Raw genomic sequence first — 25519 nt, 5'->3', positions numbered from 1 at the left:
GTTCTTATGTTCTTATGACACTAGATCCACTTGAGCCACCTCATTCACAAAAATCTGATCTAGCAACACCTCCTTTCTCCTTGGACTACAGAAACAGATCCCCGGGATCTGATATCCTACACCTTAAGATTCGAAAGGAGAAAGCGTCAGAAATAATGGATATATTGGCAATGATTTTCCAAAATTCCTTCAATTTGGGAATGGTCCTATCAAATTGGAACTTGGTAACTGAAACACCACTTCTCAAGAAAGGAGGGGCGGAGAAAACAGGCTAACTATCCTAACATCAGTCATTGATGCAATGCTGGAATCTATTATTAAGGAAGACTCAATAAAACACTTGGAACAGTATGGTATGATCAGAAAAAGTCAACATGGTTTGCAAAAAAGAAAATGCTGTTTGACAAATTTATTAAAGGTTTTTGAGGTAGTAACTAGTAGGATGGATAATGGGGAAAATGTAAATGTAGCATCCCTGAATTTCCAAAAGGCATTGATAAGATGCCACACAAAAGATTAATAGGCAAGTTGGTGCTGATGAAGTTGGGGGGAATATATTAGCATGTGGATAAAGGATTGGTGAACGGACTGGAGGTAAAGAGGCATAAACAGTGCATTTTCAAGTTGGCAGGTGTGCTGCAAGGATCAGTCTGGGGCCTCAGCTATTTACAATCCATATTAATGACTTGGGTGAAGAGATAGAGGGTGATGTACCTAAGTTTGTTGATGATACAAAGCTAGAAGGAAAGCTAAACTGTGGAGAAGACACAAAGTGACTGCAAAGAGATACAGACAAGTTTAATGAATGGCCAACAAGATGACAGGGCGTGTAATGTGAGGAAGTGTTATTTACTTTGGTTGTAAAAAAAACAGATTATTTTTTTTAAAGTGTAAAGATTATAAATGTTGATGTTCAGAGACTTGGGTGTGCTCATCCAAAAAATGCAGAAAGTTAGTATGCAGGTACAGCAAGTAATTAGGAAGGCAAATGGCATGTTGGTTTACACAGTAAGAAGTCTAACAACACCAGGTTAAAGTCCAACAGGTTTATTTGGTAGCAAACACCACTAGCTTTTGGAGCGCTGCTCCTTCGTCAGGTGGAGTGGGAGATCTGCTCACAAACAGGGCATACAGAGACACAAACTCAATTTACAGAATAATGATTGGAATGCGAGTCTTTACAGCTAATCAAGTCTTAAAGGTACAGACAATGTGAGTGGAGAGAGCATTAAGCACAGGTTAAAGAGATGTGTATTGTCTCTTTGTGTGTGCCAAGTTCTGCACACATGAGGACAGCCTCAACCGGGATCTTGGGTTCATGTCACACAATCTGTAACCCCCACAACTTGCCTGGACCTGCAAAATCTCACTAGCTGTCCTGTCTGGAGACAATACACATCTCTTTAACCTGTGCTTAATGCTCTCTCCACTCACATTGTCTGTACCTTTAAGACTTGATTAACTGTAAAGACTCGCATTCCAATCATTATTCTGTAAATTGAGTTTGTGTCTCTGTATGCCCTGTTTGTGAACAGAATTCCCACTCCACCTGACAAAGGAGCAGCACACTTCGAAAGCTAGTGGCGTTTGCTACCAAATAAACCTGTTGGACTTTAACCTGGTGTTGTTAGACTTCTTACTGTGTTTATCCCAGTCCAACGCCGACATCTCCACATCATGTTGGTTTAATACAGGGAAATTGAAGTACAGGCTTGCTGTATGCAAATTGGTTGCCACATTTCCTACATTATAACAATGACCACACATCTTTGGCTATAGAGCTTTGGGATATTCTATGAAAGGTGCTATATAAATTTGAATCTTCCTTTTATCTCATCCATGGCTGAACTAAAAGGAGACTGAATATGGTTATTATTAAGATTGTCATGGCTAATTCTCATCCCCTTTGTCTCCCTCTCATTATGTCATTATCAATTTTGAAAATGCTGTTGCTAACTAAGGAGGGAAATGTGGATCCCTGTTATTTCATACAAGCAGAGTCAATCTGATGTTTCAGATTTCCAAGATAAGCAACAATGATGTTAATGCTGTTCTGGACCAAATTTGGTTTGCATACATGTAGAGAGTTAGGAAAGGACAATGTTCAGGCACGTTTGTTGCAGCAGGTTCATATTTACTGCTTTATATGTATTAATTAGTTTGTGCATTTACCATGATTTTATGGTTTCAATGCAAAGTATTTCGAAATGTAAGATGAGACATTACCTTCTGAATGCTGAGTTTTATCACATACTAATTTTGTGAAAGTTATAAAGAATAATGTCTAATTGATTGAGATATTTTACACAGTACTTAATGTAGGAGTATGTAGTCAGGCACAGAATAATTAACATTAAAAACTTCAATTTGTGTAGTAATTATAGTGGTGTGAACCACTTTTATATAAGGAAACCAATAATGCAAAGCTCGAGCAACAACTGCAAATGAAGACAATTGCTAGTTAGTTTAGTAAATGGAAAATGCATCAATTTAAGTAGTGCTAATAAATTAAAATAAATCTACTTCTGTTCAACAATGTTGACATTTGGCCATATCAGATTTTATCTTTACTATCTTTTAAAATTTTAAATAACATAATCCACTGTAAGACAGTAATTCCCTCTCATTCTTTTTTTTTCTTAATTGCAACTTTTTTTTACCTCCTTCTGCACAAACTACACCCACTCCAACTCTTGACTCATCTCCTGAAGGCACTTACCTTTCACAGGGTTGTTTTTACAATAAGCAGGTGTCTTTCTATGGCTTGCCTCAGTGGGCTTCTCTGGAAGAGAATGAATGCCAGCACGTGATTTAATGTGGAGGCATGTTCAATGGTGATGTAATGTTACTGCTCAAGATACAAACATTATTTCAATATTGAAATTCTTGATGACAATTTTCAGTTTTAAGACTCATCTTGAAACCATTCATCAGGAGACCTGAAGAAGATATTGATCTATTAGCCAGGAGAGCAGTCTATTATTGGATGGATGGGCAAGCCACCAGCAATCAAATACTAATAAGTCCTGACAGGTAAACTCACCTGAGCCCTCTGATGTTGGGTGGGTGTCCTATCTGCCCACCCCATCTAACAGCTTAGTGGTGGTGAAAATTCCCTTTAGTTTTATTCCTTTTTGGGAATTGTTGTGTTTCCCACGGGGAGAGAACTATATGCTGTGGTACCCAGAGAACGTGACACCTTTGAACACTTACCAGTCAAGCACGGTATTGCCCAGATTCATTGTAATTCATTCTCTGCCGAAATGTCACCTGTGTGAAAATGTCCTTTTCCCATACCACTTATTCTGCAACTTCTATATGTTAGAGGTTTAGGTGCTGATATTTATTGGGAGGCAGGGAGAGAATGAGTAAACATGCCTACTATCACAAATTATTTGAGAGAGATATGGGAGGGGGGGGGGGGTGCGATTCTCCCATCGCGACCCGCAGATTTTCTGGCAGGTTGGGTTGGGAGATCGCGTGTCGGCCATTTCGCAGGTTCCCCGTGAGCGTTTACGACCCGTGCTCATCTCCCAACCAGAAAAAAATGGCGCCGCTGGGACCGTGCAAAAAACTGGCGTGCCGCTGATTTGCATTACTTTCCATACCTTAGCCTGCCATTATCGGGATCGACACGGCAATCTCCGCCCACATTTGCATCTCACACCTCTTTGGTGCGATGTCACTTTGGCACGAATCAGAGTACGTTTATAAAAGTCCCAACCTGGCATGGCAGCCTTGAACTGGCGTGAGGAGGTAAGTTTTGCTAGCAGAGTGTGGGGGATGTTGCAGGCAGGCCCTGGAGATGCCTAGTGGGCTTCTTCCTGCTGTCTTCAGGTGCTGGCCCATGGACCAGTGATATCTGGGGTGGGGGGTTGAAGGGGCTTCTATTTTCTCAGAGCTCTCTGGGTGAGGTTCCATGAAGGAGTTCTGCTCAGCCTTCCCCTCCAGGGCGCTTTGCAGTGGCATTGTCTTGCCGCGGGGTGTGGTCAGGGACTCGACTGAGTGCTGGTGTTCCGGGGTGGGGGAGGAGTGCACCAAGTGCTGACTGAGGCCTAACCTGATGAAGCAGCTGCTGCTCCAGGCCAGGGTGCAGAGGTTCAGACATGGACTGCATGGAATCTGCTGTCTCTGGGCACACATCTGGTGCTGATATGCAGTCTGTCCCTGCCCTGTGACACAGGCCAGCAACACATGCCTGTAACGGATGCTGCAGTTGCACACATAGCAATGGCTCAAGGATGGCATTGCCCACGGCTACACAGCGACCTACATAATCTGTGCCAGCATTTGTCATAATGGGAATCTCACACAACCCTCATGCATGATACCATGGATTGTATGGTGTTGTCAGCACCCACAAGTGGGAGGACTGGCCCAAGTGAGGGATTGGGGTGGTGCTGGATCTATGCAGCCAGTGATAATAGTCCGTCATTCTATGCTCTTTCCGAGCCCCACTGTGCAGATGGATCTCGGTTTGCTTGATTTGGAGCTGGCCATTATGGTGGCAGCAGGGGCGGAGGAGGATGATGAGGCGGCTCAGGATGTGGTGGGCATGGAGAAACCACCGCAGGAGCATTCACTACTAGTCCCTCAGGAAGGAGGGCAGGGGGCTGCCACTGAGGACCAGGAGGTGGGTGAGAAGGCTGCCAAGAGGGTGCACAGAAGGCGGAGGGTGCCGAGGCCAAGGAGGTACAGGCCCCGCAATTCATTCGAGGCTCTCTCGGAGGAGATGTGCAGTCACCGGCTGCGGCTCGCCTAGACCACGGTGCGACACCTTTGTGAGGTGCTCACATACCTGGCACCTCAGGGGAGGGGCGGCCACCCGCTCCCTGTTGCCGTGAAGGTTACGGCTGCCCTGAATTAGATGTGTGCGGCAGGTCACAGATGCCCTGTATGCCCAGGCAGGGCAGTACATAAATTTCGATGTGGGCTGTGCACAGCAGGAGGCCCAGGCACTCAGCTTCGCTTCCATTGCTGGGATTCTCAATGTCCAGGGAGCCTTGCGGGCCCCACATGCAGGACAGCAGCAATTTGTGAACAGGAAGGGGTTCCATTCCCTGAACGTCCAAATTGTCTGCGACCATCAAATGAGGATCATGCAGGTCAATGCACGCCATCCAGGGATTGTTCATGACAGCTTTGTGCTCAGGCAGTCAGACATCCCTGGGCTCGTTGAAGATCAGCCCAGGCTCCTGGGATGGCTATTGGGCGACAAGGGTTACCCGCTAAGGTCAATGCTGATGACGCCGGTGCGGAGGCCTGAGACCGAGGCGGAGACCCGCTACAACGAGGCCCATGCAGCCACCCGGTCTGTCATTGAGCGGTGCTTCAGCCTGCTGAAGATGTGGTTCTGCTGCTTGGACTGCTCTCCGAATACATGCTGCCGCCCTGGCCCACGTAGCTGTAAGGGTTGGGGACACATGTTTTTTGGCCAATTGGTGGGGGGTGGGGGGGACACTTACAGCAAGGGTCTGGTGGACGTTGGGGAAGGTAGGGCAGGCACTCTGTAACATGTGGCTGAGTCTTGCAAGGCACAACAGACAGCACCTCTATGCATGGGAATGGGGACCACTCAGTCCTGTGGGGGGAGGGTGGGGAATCAGAGACACATTAGTCACAGTCGTGAGATGCAATTAACAGTTTACTGTGTTCTTAACATTATTGATTAATAAACCCTCCAGAATGAGCTGTGCGTGCTTCACGCGTCATCATCGTTTGCTGCGCTCTTCACAACATCGCCCAGCAGCGGGGAGACCAGCTGGAGCAGGAGGAGGAGGAGGAAGAGGAGGAGCAGGAGGAACGAGGTGCACATCCCGCCATATGAAGAGCCAGAGGAAAAAGGGTGGGCGGCGGTGGCAAGTGTCCAGCAGGAAACAGCAGCGGGGAACACCTTGATTGCAGCCCGCTTCACCTAGCTGGTGCTGTGCAGTGAGGGGGCTGCAACCACCACACATCCACCACACCCCAGGAGCTATTCCCCCTCCAAAGTGACCTGGGCCCTCAAACCACCACATCATCTTTCCCCAGCCTCTCTCATCCCACCACCCTATCCCCCAGAAACATCCAAACCTGTTAATGTGCCTGGGCTGGCAATGGTTGCGAGTCTTGGTTGAAGGCTGGAGAATGATGACGACTCGCTGTTGTGCACATTGGGATCCTGCCCCTGGTGCTACTCAAGCCTGACTCGTACCTGTACTCTGAATGCACGCTGCCACCCTGGCCCACGTAGCTGTAAGGGTTGGGGACACGTTTTTTGGCCAATTGCAGGGGGTGGGGGGACACTTACGTTGGGGAAGGTAGGGCAGGCACTCTGTAACATGTGGCCGAGTTTCGCAAGGCACAACAGACAGCACCTCTATGCATGGGAATGGGGCCACTCAGCCTGTGGGGGGAAGCGGGAGGGGAATCAGAGACACATTAGTCACAGCTGTGAGATGCAATTAACAGTTCATTGTGTTCTTAACATGATTGATTAATAAACCCTGGCTACTGGTGACCTTCACCCATGCCTTCTTAATGAACTACAACTTTCTTACTTTGTGCAGCCTACTGCTTCTTCTAGGTGCTACCCCAGGATGCACATCGGAGGTGAAGGTGTCCAGCTATGATGCCCTTGGCGGACGTCTCCTGGGTGGCCGGGACCTGGAGGGCCCCGGCTGACTTGTGGATGGCACTGTTTCGGTGCCACTCTGCTCATCTCGCTGGCCCTGAGATGCCCCGGTGTGAGAAAGGGGGGAATGGGAAGGTTTCGGGACGTCTGGGACCTCTGGCATGGGCTCAACCCTTCCTCCTTCCTTGGGGTGCCCAGAGGCCCTGGGGGGTGCCCCATTGACGCCAGGGTAGTTGGACTGAGCTCCAGAAGCTCCGGCGTCACCTGGCTCTGCCAGTCCTGAAGGCCTAGATGTGTCTGCCCCATGATGTGTGATCCCTCAGCCCTGGCCCTCGAGACTGCGCCAAGCTTTGGAACCCCTCCACTACAACATTCTGTGAGCGAGCCAGGCTCTGGAGCCCCTCAGCAGTAGCCCTCCGAGCCTGGGCTACGTTGTTGAGGCTCACAGCCACTGCCTACTGTGTCTCCAGAATGCCAGCGAGAGTTCCAGCCATGGCCAGCGGTGTCTCCCACGTGTCCCCGACACCCATGGCCATCAAACGCTGGAGCTCCTGGATGCTGGAGAAACACTCACCCGTGGCCTGTTGTGTCTCCAGGATGGCCCGGACCCTGTCACCCATGAGGACAATATGTTCAAGGGATGGAGGGATTGGGTACCTGCATTATCCGGATGGGGCGAGCGGGCAGCCATGTCTGTGTGTGAGGGAGACGGGGGGCAGGCAGCGATGTCTGGGGAGGGGGCAGCGATGTCTGGGGAGGGGGCAGCGATGTCTGTGGAGGGGGTTGTGGGGGCCAGGGATGTCTGTGGAGGAGTTGTGGGGGCCAGTGATGAGGCCAGCAATGTCTGCGGGAGTTGGATGGCAGTGATCTGGATGCTGGGAAGTCTTTTCAGCGATCTCCCAGCGATGTGCGCTTGCACGGGTCCCCACTCATCCCGCCAATTCTAGGCTCTTTGGCATGAATAGGCCCTGCCCCCTGAGCTTTTAATGATATTCACAATTGTGACCTCTGCATTGCACAGAGTGGGGAGATTCGGGTCTGAAGTTGCACTGAAAAAACAGTCGTGATCTAGAACAGTTTTCCCGCCAATTCAGCACTTTTGGGAGAATTGCCTACATGATTTCTAAGTAAAACTTGTGAAATTGTGAAATTTCAGGTTTGTTCACAGGCATTCCAAAATGCTTTTTATTTCCTGCTTCTCCCCTGGATGGATCATGAAGATGGAGTCCCAGATGGTCAGTGGCAATAGACTGGTACTCAGATACAGATTACAAGCATAGACAGGGTGTATTGGCTGAAGCTCTGATGTACCAGAGTGTTTAGTGTCGACTGCCAGAATTTTGATGCTACCAACATTTGGAACTTAAGGCCCAATTGGCCGTTATCTCTCTCTCTCTGTCTTCTGCTCCTCAACGAGGACTGCCTATTGGAGCATTGGCCCAGGGGATATGTTACAGCTGTTATTTCATTAACACATTAAATTGGAATGAAGCAGGAATGGTTAAATTAGCTTTTAGAAGGAGCAGAAGGTGTTTTTCAAGAGTGTGGTGGAGATGAGATGTTATGGATAGGGTTGGAAGTGAACTGAAATACTGTACCCTTTCCCTCACTGTCCATGATCCATGATGTTTTGGAGAGGAAGGCTTGTATGTTTCTCAGCCCATGGATTGCATGGTCAACCCAAAAACAGCAGTAAGCTTTTGTGAGTTAAAATAAAGAGGATTATTTATTCACACATTCACTCCAAAAGTCTAAACTCTATATCAATCATTCAGCACTTGCGCATACTCACAAGCTCAAGTAAAACATTGCAAACAAAACAAACTTATAGTTCAGGTGTCTAGCTCATTGTAAGAGAACAGTATTGATAAAGAAATGAATCTTCTCCACCCTTGTACTGTAGTTTAAATGGTGGCTTTACAACCATTGAAGTGTAGACACACGAAAAAGAGAAAATACTGGATAAACTCAACAGGTCTGGCAGCATCTGTGGAGAGAGAAATACAATTAACATTTTGGGTCCATATAACTGTCCTACAGTTTTACCAGTTGACCTGCCCCACAGCCATTATGCACTTTGAATGGGCTAAACAAGAAGGGCTTTCACCTCTCACTGGGAATGAAGTCCCGCTCTTGGGAGCTGCCAGTTAATTCCATTAGTTGGCAACTCCACCAGTCTAGGCAGTGACAAGAGGATGTTAATGAGTACTGCTGAAGAAGAAGGGTCAAGGATCCTCAGAGATAGGCGAGTCTTAGGTAGGGAAGGTTTGGGCAGGTCAAGGAGTTGGGATGTGACTTTAAGGTTGAGAGCAGGTAATAAGAAATGGGATGGGGGGGAGGGGGGAGGGGGGGGGGGGGGGGTTCTACCTTATTGCCAAAGGGCAGCCACTGAAAATAAGAATCCCACTTCCTTCCTACCCTCTGAAAAGATTATTAAAAAAATTGTTCTGCCTACTCCTGCCCGACTCTCATGCCAAACTTACGGTGCAGGCAATATATTATCAGGGTCAATTGGCTTGGTAACAAACCTAATTCCCCTTGAATAATTGGGTGGGCGGGCTGCCAAATTTGGTGCCTGCCAAACCCCCATATTACAGGGATGAGCTCATGTTTCTGTGGGAAGATGTTGGGGAGGATACCCGCACTCCTCTCTCCCTGCCACTACCACCCCCCCTCCCCCCACCCCTAAAACAGGCCTGGCAGGGGCATGTAAAGTGCTGCCCCTTAACTTATTCCTATGTATATTATGCACTCAGTTTTACTCCCTACTTCCCCTCAAGCCTTTTTGTTATAAGACACATCAATCTTAAAAGTTATTTATTTCCATAGCGATCACTCGTATGTCACGGTTCTCTGGAAACTGTTTGAATTCTCAGTTCCAGCTATTCTCAAGAAGTAAAACTTTCATTTATCATCTCTTGACTGTGGATGTCTCAGTCCCTTTGTTCTAGTTCATTTCTCAACCAGTCAAACCATAGACAGCCATCACCAGCAAGGCGATACCAGAGGCCACCAATCTGTAAGTAATCAATGACCTAGCTGAGAGGTTAAAAAAAGGAGCGGCATAGACAAGTTGGGCCGAAGGGCCTGTTTCTATGCTGCAAACCTCAATGACTTTATGACTAGAGCCAGCATTCTCTGAACAGCAACCAACCACTGCAGGCCATCTATCTGCTGTCAACAGTCATTAAGCTAGCCACCACCAGCAACTAGGTACCAACTGTCAGCCAGCCATCAATAGTCAGGTCCAGTTCTCTACAATCTCCCAATGGTTAGTTTTCAATAGTAAGAAGTTTAACAACACCAGGTTAAAGTCCAACAGGTTTATTTGGTAGCAAAAGCCACACAAGCTTTCGAGGCTCTGAGCCCCTTCTTCAGGTGAGTGGGAATTCTGTTCACAAACAGAACTTATAAAGACACAGACTCAATTTACATGAATAATGGTTGGAATGCGAATACTTACAACTAATCCAGTCTTTAAGAAACAAAACAATGGGAGTGGAGAGAGCATCAAGACAGGCTAAAAAGATGTGTATTGTCTCCAGACAAGACAGCCAGTGAAACTCTGCAGGTCCACGCAACTGTGGGAGTTACAAATAGTGTGACATAAACCCAATATCCCGGTTGAGGCCGTCCTTGTGTGTGCGGAACTTGGCTATCAGTTTCTGCTCAGCGACTCTGCGCTGTCGTGTGTCACGAAGGCCGCCTTGGAGAACGCTTACCCGAATATCAGAGGCCGAATGCCCGTGACCGCTGAAGTGCTCCCCAACAGGAAGAGAACAGTCTTGCCTGGTGATTGTCGAGCGGTGTTCATTCATCCGTTGTCGCAGCGTCTGCACAGTTTCCCCAATGTACCATGCCTCGGGACATCCTTTCTTGCAGCGTATCAGGTAGACAACGTTGGCCGAGTTGCAAGAGTATGTACCGTGTACCTGGTGGATGTTTTCAATAGCCATGATCAGCTACCAACCATCAGCCGTCAGTGAGCAATGCTTAAGTCATAGTCAATTACCTGTGTGGAACTGTATGTTCAGGAGATACAGGGAGCGGGAAAAGGTTAGAAAAGGGCAGGCTGGGAGATTAGGAGCTGGACATCTGAGAGTCATGGGGGAGAAAGCGATTAGTCTGCTTTTATCAGAGCTAACATTGAAGCAGATTAATTCAATATTGAATAATTAAGTAATGAACCTTACCTGAAGAAAAAACTATAAAAATTGATTGTGTTCTGGAACATCTGATGAAAGAAAATCCTGTTCCATGACAAATAACCTGTTTGTATTTCCAATTTGTACCAATGCATGGTGGGAAACTGTATACTGAATATGCTCAGATTGTGGTTGTTAGACTGTTAACTTCGTCAAATTATAATGCCCAAGTATAAGCTTAGTACGTTTGAAAACCACATTTGAAAACATTAATAAAACATATTTAGACATCTTTATAGGTGAAATATATAATTCTCATTTTGCTTTTTAAAAACCATACATGAGATTTTCAGTTCTCCCACTTGATTAAAATGGGGTGATAGTACTTAAAAATGATGAGGCAAAACTTATCCCCTATTCCCAGCGAGAATGTGACTGACGCCTTCTTAATTGCTGAGTAGCTAGAATCTCACCCATGTCAGGCAATAGTGCTCTGACAAAGGGTCATGCTGACTCGAAACATTGTCTCTATTCTCTCTCCGTAGACACTGTCAGACCTGCTGAGATTTTCCTGCATTTTCTGCTTTTGTTTCAGATTCCAGCATCCACAGTAATTTGCTTTTATTTTAGGTCCTTTTAACGAACAGATCACGGTCCATTGACAAATATAATCAAAAGCAATTGAAAGTTCCGTTGGGTTGGGTGTGCGCCAGATACAGTCTGCGTAGTTTCAGCTGGCAATCCAATCAGTTGGAACCCAGGAGTTGAGATTTTATTTATTTTTGTTGAGCCAGGACAAACGCTCTTAATATTCTGTTGCATATTCAGAAGTTAGGCTCTTGGAGAAACAACATCAATCTGCAGAAAGAACTGAGGCAGGAGAAACTCAATGACCTGTGTAATTGAAAACCTTAGGCGAAATAATGTAACTATGAAAAACAATATATTTCTTTGGTGGAACAACTGTTTGATGCTGAGGTTTTCAAGCTTCATGCTTTTAAGACCCTCCTCCCATATTATAAAACGTTTCACCTTCTCCCCGCAGCACAAGTATTTTTTTTCAGTATAAAACTAAGTTTATACAATTTTTTTTAAAAACCTGTTAGCCCGTTCTGAGCTCTGTGAGTCTATAAAAGATGACATATGACTTTTGTAGTCAAATACAAACAGGCAGAAATTCTCCCGTCTCGTCCGCCATGGGAATCATAGCGGATGAGACAGAAAATTTGACGGACCATGTAAAGGTCCGTTGAACTTGGGTGGGAATTTCCAGTCTTGGGGCATGCGCGGACTGAGAATCCTGCCTGTGATATTGTACGTCAACAGTTCACCCGAAGAAAGACTCCCTCAGTGCTTCATGTAACAATATCAGGTATGTAATTTTGCACAGATTGCACAGGATTACATAGGTATGTGAAGAGAAAAAGATTGACAAAAATGAATGTCAGCCTCTTACATTCAGCAATAGGAGAATTTATAATGGTGAACAAAGAAATGGCTGAGGAATTAAATTCATACTTTCCTTCTGTCTTCCCAAAGGAAGACATGAATATATGTACTGGAAGTTCTGGAAAACACTAGTAGAGAAATGGTTTTGGGAAAATTAATGGGATTGAAGGTGGATAAATCTCCAGGTCCTGATAATCTTCATCCCAGAGTATTGAAGGAAGTGGCTCGAGAAATAATAGATCCATTGGTGGCCATTTTCCAAAATTCTTTGGACCCTGGAAGATTGGAGGGTAGATAAAATAAGTCCGCTATTCAAAAAGGGAGATAGAGAGAAAACCGGGAACTATAGACTAATGAGCTTAACGTTGGTAGTAGGGAAGTTGCTAGAGTCCATTATCAAGGATTTCATAGCACAGCATTTGGAAAGGGGTGGTTTAAACAGACAAATTCACCATGGATTTATGAAAGGGAAATCATGCTTGACAAATCTACTGGAATTCTTTGAGGATGTAACTAGTAGAGTTGATCAGGGAGAACTGGTGGATGTGGTTTATTTAGGCATTCAACAAGGACTGACATAAAAGACAGCTATGTAAAGTTAAAGTGCATGGGAATGCAGGTAGTGTCTTGAGATGGATAGAAAGCTGGTTAGCAGATAGGAAGCAAAGAGTTGGCATATAGGTCTTTCTCTCATTGGCAGGTAGAGACTAGTGGGATACTGTAGGGATCTGTGCTAGGACCTCAACAGTTCACATTATATATTAATGATTTATACAAGGGAACTAAGTACATTATCTCCAAATTTGCAGATGATACAAAGTTGGGTCGGAAGGTGAGCTGTGAAGAGGATGCAGCGATGCTTCAGCATGATTTGGACAGGCTGAGTAAGTGGGCAGTATAATGTGGATAAATGTGAGGTTATCCACTTTGGTAGCAAAAATAGGAAGGCAGATTATTGTTTGAAAGTGGTGGATACTCAGTGAGACCTTGGTGTTCTTGTGGATCAGTCACTGAAAGTAAACGTGCAGGTAAAACAGGCAGTAAAGAAGGCAAATGATATGTTGGCCTTCATAGTGAGAGGGTTTGACTATAAGAATAGACACGTGAGGCCACACCTGGAGTATTGTGTGCAGTTTTGGTGTCCTGATTTGTGGAAGGATGTACTTGCTATAGAGGGAGTGCAGCAAAGGTTTACCAGGCTGATTCTTGGCTGGCAGGACTAAGTCAGTTAACATGTTTAACAGGATTCTTAATCGCTGTGTTTATTTACTGAAAATATGACAATCAAGCAGCTAATATCTTTAATAAATTCACCCATCTCTGTAAACATGACTACACTATTGTTATTAAGGTAAATCTGGCATTAGTAATTTATAAGTTTGAAAGGATCAATTGCCTATCAAATCTTCCTGCTCAACTGAATAAATATTTAAAGTTCTCAGCTCTGCAGTAGTTTCGCAATGACAATTTGGGACTTCACTTCTTGTACCTGAAACTTACTTCAACAACAAACAAGTTGAACCCAATATCTCAATACTCAGTGTTAATATTTGTGAATTAAACCGGATGATGCAAAAGTAGGATCGACTATCTGAGGAGGCTGTTTGTGGTTTCAAAGCAGACAATCGTTGTTTCATGGTGTCAGCCTCCTGTTATTTAACTGGGAATCGTAGAATCATAGAATCCTACAGTGCAGAAGGAGGCCATTCAGCCCATCGAGTCTGCACTGACCACAATCCCACCCAGGCCCTATCCCCATAACTCCATGCATTTACCCTAGATAGTCCCCCTGGCACATAGGGGCAATTCACCTAGCCCACACATTTTTGGACTGTGGGAGAAAACCGGAGCACGGGGGAAACCCACGTAGACATGAGGAGAATGTGCAAACTCCACACAGACAATGACCCAACCCGGGTCCCTGGCACTGTGAAGCAGCACTGCTAACCGCTGTGCCACCCAACCAATGGTTATAATATCAAGAATTGTGATGTCATTTTTCCAGATGAAAAGTATTTTTACACTGGTTGCCTCTTCAGAGAGCTATCAAACAGATTACACTCCAATGTTTGCCAAGATGTCCACACATAATCAATACCCCAGGCATTTCAGTTCTTTTTAAAGTCAGACAGCCTGTTACTGTGTTATATGGGGTGATTGGTGAATCATTTCATGGGTATTAGACAAGTATGTAGAACTGAAGTGAAATGTGTTGTAAAAGCACTCTCAAAAACAATCATTACTGCACATGGCAGAGTAAGATCCTTGGAGGTTCCCTTTGCATCGCTCTGACACAAATAGGAATTATTCATTTTAGTTAATGAGCCAGTTACAAGAGTGACATTCACTGTCTGCCTTAAGACTGTCTCATAGTATCACAGGATGCTGAAAGATACATGTGCTCTTGGACCAGAAACATTACATCCTTCATCCACTCTAGCAGCAACCTGCAATAAACAATAAAACCTACACAAGCCAAAATCTGCTTGAGACAGTCATTCTTCACAGGGTTGAGGCAGGAGAGAAAGTGGTGGTTGTCAATCCTCTAAATGCTGCATTTGTCCACAGAAAAACAATTGGTTCTAGGGAGTGGCATCATCAACAGTAATACCCCTGGTGATCATTGAATACAACATGATAGAAAAGTCAACATAAAATCATTTTTAGAAGCAATCTGAAGATTTATTGATTAGTGTCACAAGTAAGCTTATATTAACACTACAATGAAGATACTGTGAAAATCCCCTAGTTGCTACACTCCAGCACCTGTTTAAGTACACTGAGGGAGAATTTAGCATGACCAATCCACATAACCTGCACATCTTTGAACTATGGGAGGAAACTATAGCACCCGGAGGAAACCCACACAGACACGGAAAACGTGTAGACTTCACACAGACATTGACCCAAGCCGGGAATTGAACCCAGGTCCCTGGCGCTGTGAGGCAGCAATGCTAACCACTGCGCCACCATGCCACCCAGACTTGCTAGACCCTTTGGAACTTATGGACTCCTAAGGGGCTGTGGACTCTCAGTTGAGAATCCCTGGATTAGGGAGCTGATGAATAAAGAACAAGAAGAGCATTTTTTCTCTTTTGATTCATGGGTCATCTTTAATTAAAAAGTTTTCCTACTTTATATCTATGCCTATATTAAATAGTTTTTAATGCACTAACCAGTTTTAATGAAAGGTGCAGTTATGGACTAAATGCACATTACTTGATATTTTTGATGTATTTATATACTTTCCCCTGATGCAAGTGTTTGTGTATCAGGGGATCATGAGTTTTCAGAACATGATTGAACAGACATTAATTTTGTTATCAAAGTTGCCTATTAAACTGAAGGAGCTCCAAATGATTGTTAGTGTTAATGGTGCCCCACAAATCTATTTTTTTTCTCTGCAGTGTCTGTGAACAAGATGAAAATATATTGCGAGGAAAGGAATGGGAAGGGACAACCCAAGAAGCTCATCAGTCTGACAATACTTTTAATACAGATTTTCCTCTTTTCCATGAACCATACAAGGTATGTGTTTGCTTAATGTCTCTTACAGTATCTACTGCCACTGCCTCATCATAATTCGGATCAATTAAATGACTTTTCTAATAGACATTCCTCATACTAATTGTATCATTTTGCATATTGTGCTGGTAGAACTTAGTCATGATTTTTTTTTCCAGACCAACAAGGATGATGAACTATCAAGCCGTATTCAGAACACACTGGGAAACTATGATGAAATGAGAGACTTTTTGACTGATCAGTTGAATCAGAGCCATCTTACAGGTATTCCTAAAAATAAAATTTGGCAGGTGCCAGCTGAAAAATTGGAGCAAGATTCATTTTTTTATTCAGGAAATATAACACAAAATCTTCAGCCTAACAACAGCTCTACAGATTCAGTGTTTCCATCATCATTTTCCACAGCACTTATTCCTTATAGTCCAGGAAGAAAAAATTTGGTGAAAGATTGGCCACAAAACGAACATGATTCTGCAAGTGGGAGTAATATTGAATGTGATGGGCAACTGGCAAAAAACAAATGTGGAGATAGCAGAAACAAAGTAAATGATTCATATAGCAGTTTGAATGAACATAAGATTGAACACCAAACAAACATGGAAAATCCTGAAAAACGTCAATCACCTAGACCAAAATCATTGCATTTTGGCCACCAGAGCTTTCTTAAATCTTTAAGCAGAAATTATCCTAATAGATGCCATCGAAATTCAAAGCTTTCCTGGAAAGCCAGCGTATGTTCTTTTGCTCAAGAAACACAATCGTCATCAGTTTTGACAAAACATACCAACAATGAACTCTATGCTCAGAACCTTCCTCCATCTCTTTCTTCTAAACCAAATGCAAGCCAACAAAAGCCAACAGCCTATGTAAGACCAATGGATGGCCAAGATCAGGCTCCAAATGAGTCTCCAGTACTAAAACAATCAGTGGAGGCTGATATATCTTACGGTAACCAGACTTACAGAGGACTACCTGATGTAAAAAATGATGTACCAGGTTTCAAAACCATGAAAGAAAAGCTGACTATTCCTCTATCAAAAGAGGTAATGGTATGTTTTGCTTTTAACTCATTTTTAATAATTAATTTAATGCTCTCAGAGGAATGAGAAGCAAAGTATATTATTTGTTGGAATTTTACCTGTAATAGTAACAAAAGCTAATTAAAAACAGTTTTCCCTTTTTAAGTACTTCTTGCTTACACTAAATCTGGATAAACACTGGAAAAATTGGGAAATGAATCTTTTTTAAACTGTCTCAATGTGGCTCTATGGTAGATCATGATTTCCTTGGCTGTCAAAATTCACATTCAAAATGTATATTGTCAAAATGTACAAAATGTAAATCCCAACTCACGTAGTCATTAGTGTGTTGGGTATTTCAACTCTTATTAGCTTGATCATTTAAATCTTATAATCCTTATTATAAATTCTTCAGATGCATGTAGTAGTAGTAGTGTCAAAATTCCTGCAAATGCAATGTGAGTTAAGTTGTTTTAAGAAGGTTCTTTGTTGGAAGCATCATGTATGAATTAAACATCAAGAAAAATATCATACTGTTAATAGAAAAGTGTATTGCCCCAGCATCATTCCAGCACTGTTAACAATTTGCACTGTGATTATGTCCCTACAGCACATATTTCATGAGTGAATTAGGGCTCTGCTCATATTAATGATGATTTGTGTTCGCTATTAGATCAAAAATAGACCTCTAATCTTTACTATCCAATGCTATTCATTATAGTTGAATGAATAGCATTATATTCAGTTTTGCAGTATTTTTATAATTGTTTTGCATTATATAAATTTACTGTAAAACTGCAATATTAAATATATATAGTAGCTGTGTGCATAAAAATGTAGCACAGTACTACAAATAATATATATTTGTGCCCAATGTACATACAATATTATTTCAGCATAAATTACATAAATAAGGAACTTTCACAATACATGTGAAAGTCCGATGAGATGTGTAATCATAGTAAAGAAGACTGAAAATCATACTGCAGCAATAGGTGCACAAGAATGATCCCAGGAATGAAGGGCTTGTCATATGAGGAGCGGTTGAGGAGCCTGGGTCTGTACTCAGTGGAGTTTAGAAGGATGAGGGGGGATCTAATTGAAACTTGCAGAATACTGAGAGGCCTCGATCAAGTGGAAGTGGATGTTTCCATTAGCGGGAGAGTCTAGAACTCGAGGGCACAACTTCAGAGTGAAAGGACGCTCCTTTAAAACTGAGATGAGGGGAATTTCTTCAGCCAGAGGGTGGCGAATCTGTGGAACTCATTGCCATAGAGGGCTTTGGAAGCCAGGTCATTGAGTGTCTTTAAGACAGAGATAGATAGGTTCTTGATCAATAAGGGGATCAAGGGTTATGGGGAGAAGGCAGGAGAATGGGGATGAGAATCACATCAGCCATGATTGAATGGTGGAGCAAACTCGATGGACCGAATGAGCTAATTTTGCTCCTACATCTTATGGTTTTAAATCAATTCATCTCTAATTTATACTGTTAATAACAATATCTGCATATTCTATACTATGCTTAAGCATTCTGAATCTAATTCTGATTATTTTTTGAGATACAGAATTTTTTCTTCGTTTAAGCTTTTGAATTGTTTGACTAAAGGAGCTACCTAAGTTTACAAATACAGTAATGAGCATTTTCTCAGTCATGCAAAATACATATAGTAACTACATAGAATTCCATAGAAAATGCACCACAAAACAGATTATTCAGCTCCACCAGTCCATGCCATTGTTTATGCTCCACTCGAGCCTGCTCTTATCCTTCCTCTATTAGCATAACCCTCTATCCCCCTTCTCTTTCATATGCCTGAAGTTTCTCCTGAAATACATCAATCCTATTCTGAGTTCATGGGCCCTGGGTAAGAATATTTCTTCTGAATTCATTATTTAATTTCTTGATGATTATATTATAGTCTGGGAAGAGTGTCCTTGTAGTTGGTATCGCGGAGAATGAGTCTGGGAAGAGATTCCTTGTGGTTAGTATCGCGATGATAAAGACTGGGAAGAGTGTCCTTGTGGCTACTATCATGGTGAAGCAGTCTAGGAAGAATGTCCTTGCAGTTAACATCACAATGAAGCAGTCTGGGTAGAGTGTCCTTGTGGTTAGTATCGCAGTGAAGCAGTCTGGGAAGAATGTCCTTGTGGTTAGTATTGCAGTGAAGCAGTCTGGGAAGAGTGTCCTTGTGGTTAGTATCATGATGAAACAGTCTATTGCCAACATATTATTTATCTACAGGACAAACAAGGTGCAAATAAACTAAGTTTGACTGCTCCTCCGGATTCCTGGGCTCCAACTACCAGTTCCTCCTTGATCTGTGGTCCCTGCCCTCCTGCTGATTGGCTCAGCTTCCTGTCGGAGCAATGCATAGGGTTATCGCCAGTCACATGGCCCTCCTAATTCAAGGGCCATTCCTACTGCACTTTGTTTCAACAACTCACTTCAGAGTTGAATAACAGTAACTAGAATAATTAAGAATCATGCTCGGGCAACTTTCCATTGTCTGTCATGTGTGCTCAGTTAGCTATCCTAATGCTCATTTGAAGTATATCCCCAATATCTAAACCATGAGAGATGGAGGTTGCAGATGGCTTTAGTGGTCTGGTGAATGACCTTGAGCAATTCTGTGTTTGAGGGCCCATCTACAGACTGCAACAGTTTGGCAAAAAAATAAGGGCAAGCGTTTGGTCAACTAGTCTAATATCTCCTTACATGGCTCAGTGTCATGTTTTATTTTATTGAGTTCCTTTGAAGTGCCTTGGGATGTTAAGTTGCATTAAAGAAGCTGTATAAATATAAGCTGATGCGGTTGTTGAAGCATTAAGATATGAGGACAATTTGTGCAAACCTAGTTTGCATACCCCTGAGTTTAGAAAGTTGAGATTAATCCAATTAATCTCCTTAAAATGATAAAGAGTTTTGAAATGGTTTGATACAGAGATACTTGCTGGAATCTTGACTCTGATGTCCAAATTTGGTGGCAGGCGTGGAAGTGGGAGTGATTCTGTGGGAGATTGAGGTGGGGGCGGGGGAGGGGGGCTGGTGGGTGCAGGATGGCTGAACTCCCGTGCTCTCACGCTGTTTATTATATGTGTATCCATGGGTAACACAATGAAGCTCATGATCGGCTTGGCAGGAAGTTGCCATCCCCGCCATTACCTCATAGGGGTGAAGAATTGGGCACCATATTTAAAGAGCATGCAGGCAGCCTGCATTATCCCTTCTAGCTTTCTCCGGCTGCTGCTCCACCCTTCCCCACTAACCCTGCCTGGGTCATGCTCCACACAATTTGCACTGCTTTCACCCGGCTTCAAGCATAGGGCTAGTATTTACAGATGGAGCCCAATGCAGCAGCAACTCATCAGAAGTCCACCTCACCAGGTGCAAGCTGCTTATGTGTAGTTGGGAAAGTGAACATTCTAACTTCTCATTGGCGGGAAATGAATCCCAGCCGGGTGGCCTCTAAATGAACATACAGGACATGCTAATTGAGAACTCCTCAGAGGCCAGTGCCCTTTCACCAGATTCCCTTCATTTACAAACTCAATTCCACTCCTAAAAGGGCTTCAGGTACAAAGTCAGAACCCAGAATGTCAGTAGCCCTAACACTCCTCAATCTATGCAGGTGAGACTCCCTGACTGGACCGGTAATCATTACCTCAATCAAGCAGCTCATACTCCAAGAAGCCAACTTCAGGGACCTTGTTTGAGGCTATTACACTAATGTATGCAAAAGGGCTTCCCAGCATTGTTCACCAGGAAGTCCCAAGAAGAAAATCCTATAGTTCATCCCACCGTCAGGAAACCAAGTTTTGGTCTCGCACCAAATTAAGTTCCCCACCCAGCAAGCTTCCTGCTGCTGGTGGGACAGGAAGATTCCGCCCATTATCTAATCTGTAGAGAAACTCTGAATAAGGGACAAAAGTTTCAAGTTAGAGCTGGGCCACTTATGGTGAAATCATGAAGGACTTTTTTCACACAGGGCAGTGGTTGGTCGGTCATTGGACATCTTCAAGATTGAGAGGATTTCCAGCTGTCAATCTGGTGTATGTAATTTGGAGCATTTATTATTTTGTTGCATATAGCCAACATAGAAAACCTCGCCCCTGTATTTACAATGCCACTAATACTTTTTTTTGATATTTCATACAGTGGTGATCATTATGAAGAATTCATTAGTGAAAGTACATTTTGTAATTATAATTCTGTTATTGCAAGAGAGGTCTGTTCTTCCTACAGATAAAATTACAGAATTGCTTCAGCACTGTGAAATAAATGAACGTGCAGATGTTAAAAGAACATAGAAGGTAAACTGCTGTGAGCAATAATTGATTTCTGGATGAACAGCAAACATTCTTAAAGCCATGGAATTGTAACAGAGGTGACACTGTTGTTCTTGCCTGTTACTCTTGGTTACTTTTCAATGAAAGTAGTGTTGGGAAAACCATATCTTCATGAATTGTATTTTTCTTCTAAAATTTGGAGGGTCATTGCATTATTCGGACAGTTGGAAATATATATTTAAAAATGGTTAAGTTCAATTTTGGACCAGGAGTAAGGATGCGTTATCCAAGAAATCACCTCACCAGCATGCCTGTTGTTGGGGAAGAGTTGTTTGCCCCTGCAGTTATTTTAATTGATGGAAAAAAGCTGGTTTAAAGGCAAAATCTGGTGATTTACTGGAAATCACATGACAGAAATGAGTTTTAAGTTTTATACTTCCTTTTTGAAATCAGCTGTTCCAGCTCGGACTCTGTCTGCCTTGCTTGAAACCATGTGATTGTCAGTATATAGTTAGAAACCCTCATCTCAGTGAAGTTTATCTGTTTTTGAAAACCTGGGAAGCTGAGATGAGAAGGATTAATCTGGCTCTATTTTCCTCATTGCCAAAGACTGTGGGTGAGAACCTCCAGGCATCTACTGGGATTAATGATATGTCTTCACAAGAGGGTGCTCCAGATTAATAGCGTTGAAACCCTATGAACTTTATCCTTGTTGTTATAAAAGTCTATTCATCCCTGCAGAGACCCCCATCTGTTTATGTTTGTGCAGGGGAATTTTAAGAGGGATAGATTGTCATATTTCCAGAGTACAATTATTTATTAATCAGTTCTTGCAATTTGTTTTAAGAAAAATGTTTTGTTTTAGAATAAATCAATCATTCTGAATTTATTAAAAGAAGACTGGTTAAAGTATCTAATGGTAATTGATAAGTAAATTAAACTTTTAAACCAGGGTGCGACCTTGGGAATTAGTGGGGCAAGATCAGCCGTGCACTCCTCCCATCCTGTTTGTAACAATAGAAAAAAAAAGAACAAGCAACATCATATCTGGAACAAAAACAGAAAATGCTGGAAAATCTCAGCAGGCCTGACAGCATCTGTGGAGAGAGAAATGAGCCAACATTTCGAGTCTGGATGACCCTTCGTCAGAGTCGTGACGAAGGGTTATCCAGACTTGCAACGCTGGGGGTGAATCTCCCATCCCACTGTGCTAATGTTTTAGCGCAGCGGGCCGGGAGAATCGCGTGTCGGCCAATTTCATGAGATTCGTGTGAGTGTTTAGGTCGTGCTTGCTTCTCCCAGGCCTGGATTTCCGGTAGCGTCTGCATGGTGCCAGAAATTGGCTGGGAGGCAGGGCTAGCATTTAAATAGTATCCAAGATACTGTTTAAATGCTATTAGCGGGCCCGGGACTGAATTCTCCAGGCCCGCTAGCATCTCCCACCCCGCCAGAGTGTTTCACTCCAGTGGGGTTCAGACCAGCTCCTCACTTTCGGGGAACTAGCAGGATAACCCCTCTGGAGTGAGGGGGGGGCAATGGGGGCCTCCCAGGGGGTCAGGTGGCGGGGGGTGGTGCCACATAGGCATCGGCACCCTGGCAGTGCCAGCCAGCCTGTGCCCCTGGCATTGCACAAGAGGCAAATTGCCCATGCCCATCAGGCATGGGGCAGAGCGAAGGGGGTGGGGCTTATTTGGGACAGGGCCTAGGAGCAGGGCCTGTTGGGGGCAGGGCCTAGGGGCAATCGGTGGGGGTGGGGGGGCCACTGCCACTCTAGATTGGGATCCGGTTGGAGCAGGAGGGAGGCCAGCGATCAGGGCGTGCCGGGGGTGGGGTGGTCTGCCGAGGGAGGTGGGGGGATTGGTACTGCTGGGGTGGGCTGGAGATTGGCGGTCCGGGACAGGATGGGGGTTCGAGGCTGGCCCAGGAATGGTTGGGGGGCTGCGATCGGGCCATGGGGGGTGTTGGGGAGCAGCACTGCTGGGGTCCCGGCTGACCAGCAATTAAGCTGGCCAGCAAAAAGGAAGGCTGACAATTCAGGGCCACTGGGCGCACTAGAATCTCCCACACTCTGTGCAATGCAGGGTGGCCTCTGCATTGCACAGAGTGTGAACTCCCACTGAGAAAAACAGTGTGATTTATTCCAGTTTTCCTGTGAATTCGACACTTAGAACTTTTTTGGGAGAATTCCAGCCACTCGCTCTATTACCTCTCCACAGATGCTGTCAGGCCTCCTGCGATTTTCCAGCATTTTCTGTTGTTTCAGATTCTAGCATCTGCAGTATTTTGCTGTTGTCATATCTGGGAGATGTTTATAGCAAAAGAGAATTGCTTATATCAAATTTATTCAGGAGTTAGGTTTACTCAGTTTCTAAAACAAAATTCTTCATAATCACCTGTTATATGATTGTGTCCATAAATCTGTTGTAAGCATGGCAGTTAAAAACTCACAGTTGTTCATCAGAATACCCATTTGACAGGTCACTGTCTTAAAATAAAATAAATGACTCTGGAATAAAGTTCAGAAATGTGATTAAATTCTGTCTAAATACAGCAATTTATGCATATTATGATCAAAATGAAATAGCTTCAGATACTGTTTTTTCTATCTAAATTCATGAGTTCTTTTATGTGGCAGTATGAGTTGTGCTTGAAATGGATTAATCTATTTCTGATAAAGCTTCACAAGCTGTGATTTCTCTGGTGACCACATTTAATTGGATGTTAAATAAAGTGCTTATCTTTCTGCTTCCAGAGTTGAAAGCACAGTATCTTTGGCACTGTAATTCTCAGATTAAATGAGCAGTGACAGGAACACAACATTTATTTCTGAAGCCTTGATGTTTCTTGTGCTAGTGCTGGGCAATAAAATTTGTGAACTGTGTGATGCAATGGGCAGAATTTCCTGGGGAAATCACGAAAATGCTGGCAAACGAGATTTAAAGGAAATAAGAAGTTTTAATTCCACTAGCATACTAAGAGTAACATTTTGGGTTTGTTTTAGCAATTACACATTTTTGCTGGTGGGAAAAGGGCAAAACTAAAATATTGGAACTGGATTGATAATGGGAACATGGTTTAAAAAAAATACACAGCAGGTATATTAGCAACTGAAAATATGGGCTATCTAAAGTCTTGAAGTAGTGTCTACACCAAGGCATTAATCCTTTCTTTCCCTTTACATTGCAGCATTTTCTTTTTCAGAATATTATACACTATACTACATTTCTCACATGTAGGATATTTGGACATTTTAATGAATCATTGAGATATTTCTGATTATGATGTTTTAGATTTATAAAACTCAACTTGATTGACATGTCTTGAGGGGAAATGTGCAGAAGGAGTAACTTACATTACACCCCCTATATCTTTGGTGAGTGTTCAATGAGAGAGTTGGAAATTAGGCCTGGATCCTGATATGTTGCATTGCAGCAGTACCATGTTGAGGCATCCATAATGTCTTGTTGAGGCAGGCCCTCAATCTAGCCTAAAAAAAGGATTTATATTAGGGGAGCATGGCCAAGGCCAGGGACTTCCTATATTAGAATTAGTTCGAACATCTCTAACCCTTAGAAGAATCAGCCATAGACTTTATGTAGGTAAGTGCAATGTTGACCATCAGTGGATGTGGGACCCACTTGTGATCCAGGACTGGATTGTGGCCTAAGCTCCTGAATAAGAAGCTCTACAATTTTTAAAAATGTAAATGTGGTTCCCTTACAAAGATTTCCACTTCACAGTTGTTTCAAGGTTTGTGGGGTTGTGGGGGATGGGAGACTCCAAGAATGCGTTGACTAGTTGGGTCAACCAGCAACATGATTTGGCAGCTCTTGGATCAGTGCCAATGCCCATTTGTGGCTTGGAGAACAGGGAACTTTTCTCCAATCCTGCCAACTTCACCAGATTCAGTGGTAGAGGCCTGGGCAGACACATTTCAATAGTGACACAAGGACGTGGTCTTTGCCCACAGATAGTTGGCTCCATAATATTTTATTTTTCATGGAGAAGTATAATCAAAATTATGCCAAAAATAATTTTTTACTCAAATAAATATCTGATGTCATCAAAAACATGTGTGGGAATGGTGTTGGTTTGCAAATGACAAAATCTTTGTAGCAGTATTGACCTCATTTACAGCAGAGTGTGTCATTGCTTTTCATGTTTCATGTTTAGCTCCTGCTTTCAGAATGAGCCAGGCAGCTAGATGAAGGAAACTGGTTGAAGAGTCATAGCACTGATGCCAGCTGGTAAATAAATCCTGGCCAGCCCACGAGGTGTAAATGAATCTTCAGGGTCTTTCCCTTCTATGCTGCTGTTGCCTTTCTCCTGAAATGAATGGTTGTGTGAAGGAGTTCTTGGGGGGTTGGTAGGTGTCAGTAAAGCTGAAGCCAATCTATGGAACTGTACAAGTGCACAACACAGCATTCTGCCTATATGTCTGTGCTCTGTTTGCGAAAGCAATCCAAAACTAATCCCAC

At 43.5% G+C, this 25519-nt stretch overlaps 1 protein-coding gene across 1 annotated transcript in view; it reads left to right on the top strand.

Annotated features, from left to right (window-relative positions):
* Nucleotides 1-25519, top strand: part of LOC144499452 (AF4/FMR2 family member 3-like) — a 139516-nt gene that overhangs the window by 32282 nt on the left and 81715 nt on the right. The window contains exons 2-3 of the mRNA XM_078221438.1: nucleotides 15615-15735; nucleotides 15891-16781. Coding sequence (XP_078077564.1) covers nucleotides 15615-15735; nucleotides 15891-16781 — 1012 coding nt within the window. The remainder of the gene's footprint in view (nucleotides 1-15614; nucleotides 15736-15890; nucleotides 16782-25519) is intronic.

This window comes from Mustelus asterias, chromosome 10, assembly GCF_964213995.1.
Source record: "Mustelus asterias chromosome 10, sMusAst1.hap1.1, whole genome shotgun sequence".
Taxonomy (NCBI): domain Eukaryota; kingdom Metazoa; phylum Chordata; class Chondrichthyes; order Carcharhiniformes; family Triakidae; genus Mustelus; species Mustelus asterias.
Note: the sequence above shows the minus strand (reverse complement) of the source record. Positions and strands in the feature narration are given on the sequence as shown.